We start from the raw sequence: 12,266 nt of genomic DNA, 5'->3' as shown, positions 1-12,266 counted from the left end.
TGGGATGGTGCTCTTCGGCTTGCAAGCCTCCCCCTTTTTCCTCCAAACATAACAATGGTCATTATGGCCAAACAGTTCTATTTTTGTTTCATCAGATCAGAGAACATTTCTCCAAAACTACAATCTTTGTCCCCATGTGCAGTTGCAAACCGTAGTCTGGCTTTTTTAAGGCAGTTTTGGAGCAGCGGCTTCTTCCTTGCTGAGCGGCCTTTCAGGTTATGTCGATATAGAGTGGTTGAAAAACTATTTTTAATGACTGCAACCTAAGTTAAACAATTTAAAGGCAATGTTACCAAATACCAATTGAGTGTATTTAAACTTCTGACCCACTGGGAATGTGATGAAAGAAATAAAAGCTGAAATAAATCATTCTCTCTACTATTATTCTGACATTTCACATTCTTAAAATAATGTGGTGATCCTAACTGACCTTAGACAGGGAATTTTTACTAGGATTAAATGTCAGGAATTATGAAAAACTGAGTTTAAATGTATTTGGCTAAGGTGTATGTAAACTTCAGACTTCAAATGTATCTTATGAACAATATAGGGCGGAATCAGAACTTAGGGAAAGGGTCAAGGCGCCTTAACTTAACGTTGATGAAAGCACCCTTACCATGATGATCCACATTGAATTGCTTTTCACTCACAAGTTCCCGTAACACAGAGAGACAATGCGAGGGATAACCACATTTCAGCAGACTGACAAATGAACTCTGGTTTTTTTTTTTTTCTGCCCCTTTGACAGTAAGACTGCTGGACAGTTGGAGTTTGGTTTTTGTTATTTACTCTATAATGATTAAAACAACAAAGGAGGGCTTTGTGTAATAGTTCACAGAAGACACGTTTCACAGTACGCGATTTTAAATAACACTAATTCATATTTAGTATTTAGTGTCAATCTTCCTAATGATGAAAACATTTCCAGACAAAAAACACATTCAAGCCCCAAGGCTATCTGTGAACAATGGTTTGCAGAATGAAATGCAGAATTGTCCAGATGAAATGTAGCCGGCATCATCCTGAAAAGCTTTAATGAAGATGTAATAGCAACTCAATGTATTTTTGAGCAGAAATATGTTGGCATGGTCCTTTCGAATTTAATAGGAGTCACATTGATGAAGTCGCAATGGTCCACTTGCCAAGGGGTCGATTCTCAGACAGCTGCTGAAACTCTTTGGACAAAACCCCCAGAACTCTGTCCAATGACACCCCCTGCCAGATTATGTTTGCCTTGGGATCCTGGCTCATGCAATTTTAAAAGGAAATGAGAACTATCAACTGTCCATCACAGTTCCATTTCCCAAGGTTCATTCATCTGGCTGCTATCACTTCGACACTGAATGTTCTTACAATACCCCCTTGGTATGTTACCTAGTAACATACACCTTAATGATAATAAAATATATTTTTTATTTAACTTTTATTCTTATTTACAATGGCGGCCTACCCCAGCCAAACCCGGACGACACTGGGCCAATTGTGCGCCGCCCTATGGGACTCCCAATCACGGCCGGATGTGATACAGCCTGGAATCAAACCAGGGACTGTAGTGACGCCTCTTGCACTTAGATGCAGTGCCTTAGACCGCTGCGCCACTCGGGAGCCAAAATGTTGAGTTGATCTTGTTTATATGTGGCTGGGTGATTGGCCCAGTGTCGCCCGGGTTTGGCCGGTGTAGGCTGTCATTGTAAATAAGAATTTGTTCTTAACTGACTTGCCTAGTTAAATAAAGGTAAAAATATATATAGTGTTCTACTAAAGTTAGTCTGCTATTTCTCAGTCCAACAGCAGATGGCAGTAAACAACAGGCAATGACACCTCCCTGACGAAGGAGGGCATCGATGTTCTTATTGATGCTAAAGTTGAAGGGTCGCAGACACTTTTGCCGCGTTCATGTACCAGTTGGAACTCAGACATTTCCGACTAGCTATAAGTGTTTGTAATATAGTTATACACGTGCCGCGTTCAACGAATCAGGAAGTGCAATATTTCCGAGTGTCCTTGTTCCAACTAGGATTGAACGCGGCAACTGTACAGGCAAAATGACAACATTACGAGCTTTCACATGCGATGATTTGTTCAAATTCAACAACATGTGAGTTCATTTCGATATTGTTTTTATAATAATGTTGAATAGGTTACCCATCTAGCTACACCGTCATTATGTTTTAATGAACAATAGCAATTGCTTGTTGGCTAGTTGCAAGTATAGCCAGAAGTTAATTATCATACAGTGCGATGCATAGTTTTAGACTATCTGCTAACGTTAGCTAGTTTACACTAGTCAACTCTTGATTATAAGATACATTATTTGGTATATTTCATGGACAATAATAGCTCACTAGCTAGCTAAGCAAGCTTTCCACGATTAGCTGGCTAACTAGAGCCAGCTAGCTAACAGTTAGATCGGTAACGTTGGGCATAACGACAGTTGATTACACTGCTGCACCTCATCGGGGCATTGCATTGAATGCACGAAACATCTCAGTATTTGTTTCTCTCTTCACAGCAACCTGGATCCATTGACAGAGACGGTATCCTTTCAGTACAAATTGTTCCCCAGCATTGTAATAACATACCACCGTCATGCACAGAAACCCCAGATAGTGCAACGTTAGCCTTTGTCTTGTTATCAGGAGAAGACAAGCTTTTCTTAACTTTCTTTCACAGTACGGAATCCCATTTTACCTACAGTACCTGGCCCACTGGCCAGAGTACTTCATTGTTGCAGAGGCCCCTGGTGGTGAATTGATGGGTTACAGTGAGTAGGTCTACATGTCATACACACCTAGCAATATGATGATTGCTTTAGAGAAAATGCAATAGCAAACATAATTGCAATAGCAAAGGAAAAAACTATGTGTAGCTTCCATGAAAATGACACTTCTGACTATCCTCAGTCATGGGAAAGGCAGAGGGATCAGTGGCTCGAGAAGAGTGGCATGGCCACGTCACAGCTCTCTCTGTGGCCCCAGAGTTCAGACGACTGGGACTGGCAGCCAAGCTTATGGAGATGCTGGAGGAGATCTCAGAAAGGTGGGGCTGACTTCTAATGCTTCAGGTTACTAAGATCAGGGTTGTGTTCATTTGGCAAAGTTTGGCCATCATAAAGAACTGAAATATTACTTTCAATGCCTCCACAAACATGCTGTACAGTGTCAAAAATAACATTACAGTCTGCCAATTTGAGTCAATATCCACTGTTTAAAGGCAGGATTTCTACAACAACAACAAAAAATATTTTTGTATGCAGACAAAGTTTTGTAGTACTTTCTATCAGAGTAGCATTCTCTGTGGACTTCACATTCTGTATGTAGCAGGTGCCAACTTGGGTGCCAACTTGGGGTGTCAACTCCTAATTCTGACTACTGGTGATTCAGGGCCCTCCCCCGGTGTGGGGCCTTCTCACTGTGCCGTGTAGGGCCCCTCTCTCCTCCTCTGTCATAGGGCCCCACTGTCTGCTCTATGGGGCCGTTCTACAGCTGCCTCCCCATCTCCCTGCTAAACCTAGCTTACATAGCTACACAGTGGTTGTCTCAATCATTTGAACTCCTTTCCTCTATGACCACTGATCTGGTAGGACTTGACAGGTGGAAGCAAATTGGTAAAAACCTATCCGGTCTTTCATCTATCAATGGTCATGAAGGATGAAAGGTGTGCTCATTCAGAGTAGGATGAAGTTGCCCCTAGATGCTGATAGTGGGTCACTTTTGCATTTCCCCACTAATGGTTAAAGAGTGGCTGAACTCACCGATTCCATATGTTTCTCTGCTGCTAATTAAGAAAAACGAGATTTGAGTCTCGGGGTTGTTGGTCGATGTGGGTGTGTTATGTTCACTTTATCGTACCCTTGCAGTTACTGTTGTTTGTCCCTCTTGAGTCACGGTAGCAACAATATAGCCACTAGCACTTCCTCAAAATAGTCCGAATTAATCTAAGATAAATCAAGAAATGTGTAATGAATTTTGACGTTTTTGCGAAGGATTTTTTTTTTTTTTTACATCTTGCTAAGGTGTTTGGTGCAGTATTTCAAAAGTTAAAAGATGTGCATGAAAAAGTCAGTGGACTGCAGACAGTATTGAGACAACTGCTGCTGGCTGCGCTCAGGGCTGATTTCTGAGAACACGTCTACAACTTCATCATCAGCAAGCTGTTGAGCTATCGTAAATAAAGCACAAGCTGCTACACAGTGTTTACCAGTGCCCAAAATCACTAGCTAGATAAGTTCCATCTCTGTGTATGTCAATGAAGCTCATTAGTAGTAGTAAGCAGGCAAATAGGAATATACTGACCCAGGTTTTTGCAGTAGTACTACACATCTGTTTCCACTAATCAAAGCTGATTCCACTAATCAAAGCTTGATGAGTTTGTCATTTGAATCAGCTGTGTCGTACCAGGACAAAAACCAAAATGTCCACCCCTTGGGGTCCCCAGGACAGAGTTGAGGAAACACTGGACTACCTGGTCCAATAAGAAACCCTTTGAGTTTTCTTGTACCCTACTGAACAATAACCATGTTAGAGTAAAGCTGGGCGATATGGACAAAAATCCATATTGTGCTAAATTGCCATAATCAATGCAATGATGATAAATAGAACGATAGTTTTATAACACTAATGTGCACTGCTTTTTTTATATTATATGATTTAAAGCTTCACATTTCTCTAGTATAGGCTACTTATCGTAATGAACGATATCAACAAAATGCCTGCGATAAGTGATCGGTGATCATTTTCGGTTTGTCGTACCAGCAAAGATCTACTTCTTTGCCTCACTATTGTCTGTTTCACTGTTGTTTAGGAAGGGTGGGTTCTTTGTTGATCTGTTTGTGCGAGTCTCCAATCAAGTGGCGGTGAACATGTACAAACAGCTAGGCTACAGCGTTTACAGGACCGTGATAGAGTACTATTCTGCTAGCAATGGAGAACCGGATGAAGACGCCTATGGTAATATGAACCCCTTCAAATCAACGTAAACATTACTGTAACTCAGAAAATCATTATGTGGATATGTACTCACTCTTTGTGCTTTTCTGCAGATATGAGGAAAGCCTTGTCGAGAGACACCGAGAGGAAGTCCATCATTCCTATACCACATCCTGTCAGACCAGAAGATATAGAATAACAGTAGACGGTGGCTCTGACACTTTTGAAAACAAATACATGTATATTTCTTGGTTTTCACTAGTTACCACAGCCACAAAGTCAAAATTGGCTATGGTAAAAATTAATGACAAACATTTGCATTTAATTTAAGGTTATGGTTAGGCATAAGGGCAGTGTGTTGAGGGTTAAGAAATGGTAAAAATTAGTAGGGTTTATGATTCTGGTTGTGATAACGACCATATTTCCACATAGTCTACATTAGAAAATTACGTGTGAAAAGTGTTATTAGGACAAGTTATATTTTTAGGGTGTGATGTGTGAAAGCTTAGAGAATATCATTGTACATAATATTGACAGATCTAATAAGTTAACCTTTGTGAAACTAGGATTTTTGATGACAGTGAATCAGTCACTGTTTGGTGTGAAATTTGAAATGCAATATAGAATTGAAAGGACTTTAATCCACATTCAATAAAGTATTACTTACATGACTCACCCAGGTAATGATACTGTATCTGCTGCTTTGTTACAGCAGTCAGTTCTATGGTTAAAATGTCCAAATAAATCAAAAGTTGGATATCAGTGTTTTTATTTACACTGTCATTGCACCACAGTAAATGAATGAAACAAAGACATGGAAAAATAATCACACTTTTTTTAAGCAATAGAAATTACCCGATGAGGTCCCCAACTTGTCCCTATTTGTGATGAGTAAAACATTTTTTTCCAGACAAGCTAATCTTTCACTGAGTCCTTATTGCTCTTCCTGGGCTGTTTCTCACCACCATTGTCACTGTCACTACTACTGCTGCTGCTGCTGCTGCTTCCACTACTGCTTTCATCAGAATCATCTCTGTCATCGTGTGTGCTCTCTTTGGGGACTTCTTCAGGCACAGGCTCACTGACTATAGGCTTTTCTGATGATGGTGATGCTAAATCTTCTGTAACTTCTTTGTCTATTCCTCTCTCCCCTCTTCCGTTTTCTTCTCCCTCCATTTCTTTGCCCCTAACTTCCTCCACTCTACCCCTATCCACTCCTCCATTGTTTTCTTCCTCATCCTCTTCATCGTCTTCTTCATCATCTTCTTCTTGTTGCTGCCTCTTCCACATCTTGGCCATGGCGAGCAGCTTGAGGTTGGGCTGGTTGGCTGCATCCTCAGGGAAGATGTAGTCGTAGTACTCCTCCCACCCTGCATCCGACTGATGGATCAAAATGAAAAGTCAATTAGTGATCAGCCGAACCACAAGACATAAACAAGGGTAATGAATTGATGTTGGATTGGTATAAGGCTAAGAGAAACACTACTTACCCCGTCCTCTGCCGTGAGCTTTCTCCTCTTCTTCACCTTCTCTGGCAGCAGTTTCTTCACCCTTTCCCTGGTCGTGTCTGAACCAAACTCCTGCTCAAACTCCTTCCAAGACTCCAGCAGCATCAGACGCTCCTCCTTCTCCTCACAGCTCCTCAGGCCCTTGTTGGCCTCCTCAAAGATCCCCCTACACCTCTGCAGCCGGTCAGAGGTATCGATGGACAGCTCATACTGGGCATAGCTGATCCAGACCTGCAGGTAACACATTTGGCAAAATTACAAAATGATCAAGTATTGTTTGATGAGTTACTGAGCCACTGTGAGTATTAGGCAGGTGAGTAATGTAGCATGGGACTGTTGGTAGCAAGACAGTCACTAAGGTTAAAGGGACAGCTCTCACCTTGACGTGCTGTGTGCGCTGCAACAGTCTCTTGTAGAGACCTCTGGTGTTGTCATACTCTTCCTGCTCGATTTCAAAGTCGATGTAGGACTTCCACAACACCTAAGATAAATAAATAAAACATTTGAAAGTAAAATACTGTTCAGAGGTATTTTCATTCGTTTTCACTACAATACTTTTGACGTGAAGGGTGTCTTCAGACATGCTGAAAGTGGAAAGCCAATACAGTGAGTAAATAAATGCCCAGGGTGAACGTTTTTGAGCCTGACCTCTGGCATGTCCAGTCGTGGCTGTCCGATGGCCAGCTCGAAGATGGCCCGGGCCCTCTCTGTGTCTCCCAGGATGGTCTCCAGCTCAGAGAACTTGATCCAGGTGGTGCAGTTCTCGGAGGCAAACTCCAGGTACTTCTCATAAAGCTTCCTACATCGGTCAAACTCTCGGAGCTGCAGCTCCAGTTCAATGTAGCCCTTAAACAGCTTGTTCTTTGGACATTTACCAATGGCTGTGCCCTGGGGAGAGGGAGAAGGCAATATGACAGAACATTTCAAGTTTGAAGTATCACAATGAAAAACATAAATCATCAACAGTAGGGACCTTACCAAGCCTCGTCTAGCAGCTTGGAGGTTCTTCTGGCGGATTTCAAACTGTCCGTAGAGTAGCCACATCTTGGCAAACGTGAACTATGAGGAAGGACACAAAGTAATACGTTTGATGATTTGTTGATGAATGTTTTTTTGTTGCATATCAAATGTTTTATTAAACCCCATTTCAGAAACAGAGGTGCCATTGATTGTAAACATTGCAAACTGCCGATACCTTTTTGTGAGGGATGAGATCCAGACATGCCAGGTACACCTGCCTTGTTCTCTCTGGGTCCTGCCAATCAACACAATAAGCACTGAAATCCACAGGCATATATATGCACAATGTCACACTTAGCGATGTCAGAATCACAGCCAATAGGGATGTGCATCTTTCCCTTTCAAGAGGATTCGATACGTATCTAGATACAGGAACGATACGTTTTAGTTTGAAACGATTCGGTTTGATTAGAGAACGAACTGATGTGATTCGGTTGGATGCACTAACATTTGTTGCATAAACATTGATTTTCCATTCTAAATTCATATCTGCTGCTGATAAAGCTCATGAGCTGGGCCTGTCTGAGCTGACTTCTCTGTGTGTGTAAATTATGTATGTCCACAGTCTATACTAGTATGTAGGCACCTGATCTGAACCATAAGGGAGACTAGGCATCAACCACCCCACTACCATTATCAGATTAAGGCCATAAGGGGGACTAGACATCTACCACCTATCAGATTAGGAGGGGGGGGGGGGGAGACAATGTAGCTAGTGTTTTTTGTCCCCCCCACTTTGGTTCTGAAATCACCATCACCCACTAATTAACTTGTCATGTTTACAGATTAAGTGTTTGAGCTAGTAATGTATCAACATTTACCGTTTACAAATTAGCTATGACATAGCCACTGAAGGAGAGGACGCACCAGTTGTCACAAAAGAGGAGGTACACTATATATACAAAAGTATATGGACACCCCTTCAAATTAGTGGATTTGGCTATTTCAGCCGCACCCATTGCTGACAGGTGTATAAAATCGAGCACAAAGCTATGCAATCTCCGTAGACAAACATTGGCAGTAGAATGGCCTACTGAAGAGCTTAGTGACTTTCAACGTGGCACCATCATAGTGGTAGGCCACACAAGCTCACAGAATGGGACCGCCGAGTGCTGAAGAGTGTAAAAATCCTTGGTTGCAACACTCACTACCAAGTTCCAAACTACCTCTGAAAGCAACGTTAGCACAAGAACTGTTCGTCGGGAGCTTCATGAAATTGGTTTCTCATTGGACTCTGGAGCAGTGGAAACACATTACACGTTCTCTGGAGAGATTAATCCGCTTCACCATCACCATCTGGCAGTTTGACGGACGAATCTGGGTTTGGCGGATGATTGGAGAACACTACCAGCCCCAATGCATTGTGCCAACTGTAAAGTTTGGTGGAGGAAGAATAATGGTCTAGGGCTGATTTTCATGGTTTGGACTATGCTAATTAGTTCCAGTGAAGGGAAATCTTAACGCTACAGCATACAATGACATTCTAGATGATTCTGTGCTTCCAACTTTATGGCAACAGTTTGGAGAAGGCCCTTTCCTTTTTCAGCATGATAATGCCCCCATGCACAAAGAGAGGTCCATACAAATATGTTATGTCGAGATCGGTTTGGAAGAACTTGACTCTGAACTCAACCCTATCAAATACCTTCGGGATGAATTGGAATGCTGACTGTGAGCCAGGCCTAATCACCCAACATCAGTGCCCGACCTCACTAATACTCTTGTCGCTGAATGTAAGCAAATCCCAGCAGCAATGTTCCAACATCTAGTGGAAAGCCTTCCCAGAAAAGTGGAGGCTGAAATAGCAGCAATGGGGGGGGACCACTCCATATTAATGCCCATGATTTTGGAATGAGATGTTCAACGAGCAGGTGTCCACATACTTTTGGTCATGTGTATTTTTGGAAGGTAGAAAGAAAGTAATATGAGAAAAAAAAATGTTAGTGAATCAGTGATTAGTAACTTTTAAATCGATTTTCTGACCGATGCATGCTACATTTGGATCGGTTTGGGGTCTGCGGACCGATGCAGTCGTATCTTAAACATTTGAATCGGGGACTGATGCATACCGGTGAATCGTAACATCGTCTAATAGCCATTATTTAAACACAGAGGATGCAATGCAGGCCTACCTTGACCTCCAGTTCTTCATATAGAGCGTAGTTTATCCACAGGTAAATGTATCTTCTCCAGTGCCTCTTCTCCTGTATAGGAGGGATATTGGCGATGGCTCTCTCATAGACCTCCCTGGCAGTGTCAGGGTCCGCATCACTCTCCACCAGGCGTAGGTAATCAAACCATGCGTCATAATTGTGTGGGCTTGCCTATACAGGAAGAAAAACCCAATCCAATAATAAGTCATTAGTGGATAGAATATTGTTTTAATGGGTTATTTTGGGATGAAATCTTTGCGAATCTTCACAGGTTTAATTTACCTTGACTTCCTCTTCATACTGAAATCTCCTCTTGCTGACGATGACGTCCTCGATTCCCCTCCGGTCTCCAAACTTCTTCTCAAATACGGTGTAGAACTTGAAGAGCTCCTGAGCCTGCTGCTTAGGAATTCTGTCCAGGGCGTATTTGTAGATGACTCGAACTCTCTCAAACTAAGACACAAGGGGGAGAAAAGTTGTGTTGTTCTGTTGACCACAGTTGGAGAACACTATAAATGTGTGGGAATAAAACTAACATGGTTTAAAGTGTCAGATTTACAAACCTCTTTCTGTTTCTCTTCAAATCTGGCGAAAGCCACAAAAAGGTTCTCATCAACATGCTCCTCGCCAAAGAACTCCACTGATCTTTCAAACACCTTCCTCCCATGGGCGATGTAGCCATGCTTCTCTTCAAAACGGGCGTACTTAATCCAATTCTTCACATCAGGGTGGACAATCACAAGTGCACTGGAATTAAGGGGCTTTAAAAAAAAAAGAAGAGAGATGCACTCTACAGGTATGAAGGTAATACCACTACCATAGGCAATGCAGCATTACAAATGTAATCATCTGTTAGAATAAAACACCTGTTAATGAATAATGCATATCTACAGTCAGCAACCACAACTCATTTGCTAATACATTGTAGTAAGTCATTGCTTTAAGCACTTCCCATCAAAAGGATATATCTCTCATAGATGGAGCGGGCCTTGTCCACTTCCTTGTAGCGCAGCTCAAAGTTGATGTAGGAGTGCCAAGCTTGTTCCTCTGGTTCCCACTCTGTCCAGCGCTCAAACACCTGTCTGCAGCCAGCGATGTTGCCCAGCATCTCTTCCATGTAACTGTACTTGTACCTGAAAGGGGGAAAGCAGCAAAAGAACAGATGAGCGACAAAATTGTGAATGTTTTTTATCTAAACTTTCTTTAACCAGATATGCTCAGTTTAGGAGAGGTAAAGTTGTTAAGTACCAGAACTGGTTGACACGGGGCAAGATGGTGATGGCTCTGTCCCAGATGTTGCGGGCGTGGTTCACCTGCCGGTTCTTCATCTCCATCTCGGCATACTTCAGCCACAGAGCTATGTTTCGGTGGTCTACATCCAGAGCACGCTCGTAAATAGAGCGAGCCCTGGGGGGAAAAGTGTTAAAAAAAAGCTCAGATAACAAGTATCCCTGTCAAAATCCATCTATAACATTCACATCAGATTCCATATACAACAATTATGCCTGTCAACATCCATCTACACTCACATTAGACTCCATATATGAATGAATCACAAGAATCTGCTTCACAGACACACTGACAAGCATTAACTTACCTCTGGACTTCTTTCAGGCTCTCCTCCCATTGAGCGTATTTTATCCAGTTGCTGATAACAGTACGGTTCTTTCTGATGTTGTCTTCAAATCCCTAAGAGAAGGAGTCGAGTCCAGTTTGCATCTGATTAGATCAATGTATTTACTACTGTGTACTTCACAAGATTTGCAGACAACTGAGAATGTTGAAACAGTCTGGTTGGCAGACCAACCGAATATCAACAGTATGACTGAAGTCTGAAGTGTAATGCATGTGTCACTTGGGGTCTTACCTTCCTCTTCTTCAACTTGTAATCGTTCAACTCCTCTTCATCAGTGATCTTTTGCTTGGGTGGCGGTGGCAGAAGCTCGAGCTCCCTCTCCTTTGCCTCCCTGAGCAACTGCTCAGCTGTGATTTGTACCTCTGCAGGAGCTTTGTTTTTTACCTTCACAGCACAAATTAAGACGTTATTTTTGAATTGGATGAAACTAGTTGATTGAAGACAATACTAGTTAGCTACATAGGTAGTACATGTTCCAAATGTAAACAGTTCGTGTAGTTAGCTGGCATAAACTTTAAATAATTAGCTAGCTAGCTAGCCCTTCCTCGCACACAGTTGGGTCAGATTTCTCGATAGAGTAATCTACATGAGTTAAATAAATACAAAATAGCAGTTCTTACATAGCATGCTACCTTTTCGGTCGTTTAATGTAGCTAGAAGTAATCTACATTCGTACCAAAACAAAGGACAAGTCTTGTTATGGTTAGCTAGCTAACGTTACCTGGCTAGGCCCTATTACAAGTTCCCTAGCTAACGTAAGCTGTTTTTAAACTTTTCGCTACCTTCGCTACTTTCGGTATCCTCTGTTTCCCTGCCGCAGTAGATGCCATTTTACTGGATTGTATGGTAGAGTCAAATAGAATCAACTATTACAACTAAATCGATCAGTTTAGAATATTTTCACAACGCGCCAGTGGACTCCGCCATGACACTTTCAAACGTGCGCGCGTTGAACGTAACATATGAACTGTTACTCTTCACCCCACGACGTCACCGAGCGTTATGTTTCTATGGTTACACA

The 12,266-nt window shown here is 42.1% G+C and overlaps 2 protein-coding genes across 2 annotated transcripts; one reads left to right on the top strand and one right to left on the bottom strand.

Moving 5' to 3' along the window:
• The first annotated feature begins 1,935 nt into the window (after positions 1 to 1,935).
• Positions 1,936 to 5,685, top strand: naa20 (N-alpha-acetyltransferase 20, NatB catalytic subunit). Its single transcript, XM_014144094.3, has 6 exons — positions 1,936 to 2,098; positions 2,513 to 2,537; positions 2,674 to 2,764; positions 2,904 to 3,039; positions 4,804 to 4,949; positions 5,042 to 5,685. Exons 1-6 carry the CDS (start codon positions 2,046 to 2,048, stop codon positions 5,125 to 5,127), a joined length of 537 nt encoding a protein of 178 aa, XP_013999569.1. The 5' UTR covers positions 1,936 to 2,045; the 3' UTR covers positions 5,128 to 5,685.
• Positions 5,681 to 12,219, bottom strand: crnkl1 (crooked neck pre-mRNA splicing factor 1). The gene is made up of 14 exons (XM_014144093.3): positions 12,028 to 12,219; positions 11,477 to 11,629; positions 11,207 to 11,298; positions 10,858 to 11,016; positions 10,576 to 10,742; positions 10,173 to 10,351; positions 9,892 to 10,062; positions 9,589 to 9,780; positions 7,632 to 7,691; positions 7,415 to 7,495; positions 7,085 to 7,324; positions 6,816 to 6,917; positions 6,419 to 6,667; positions 5,681 to 6,308 (listed from the first exon to the last, which is right to left on the bottom strand). The coding sequence occupies exons 1-14, from the start codon at positions 12,073 to 12,075 to the stop codon at positions 5,844 to 5,846; spliced, it is 2,358 nt and encodes a 785-aa protein (XP_013999568.1). The 5' UTR covers positions 12,076 to 12,219; the 3' UTR covers positions 5,681 to 5,843.
• Positions 12,220 to 12,266: the final 47 nt, after the last annotated feature.

Source organism: Salmo salar, chromosome 15 (genome assembly GCF_965601325.2).
Source record: "Salmo salar chromosome 15, fSalSal1, whole genome shotgun sequence".
Lineage (NCBI taxonomy): Eukaryota > Metazoa > Chordata > Actinopteri > Salmoniformes > Salmonidae > Salmo > Salmo salar.
This window is presented reverse-complemented; position numbering and strand designations above follow the sequence as displayed.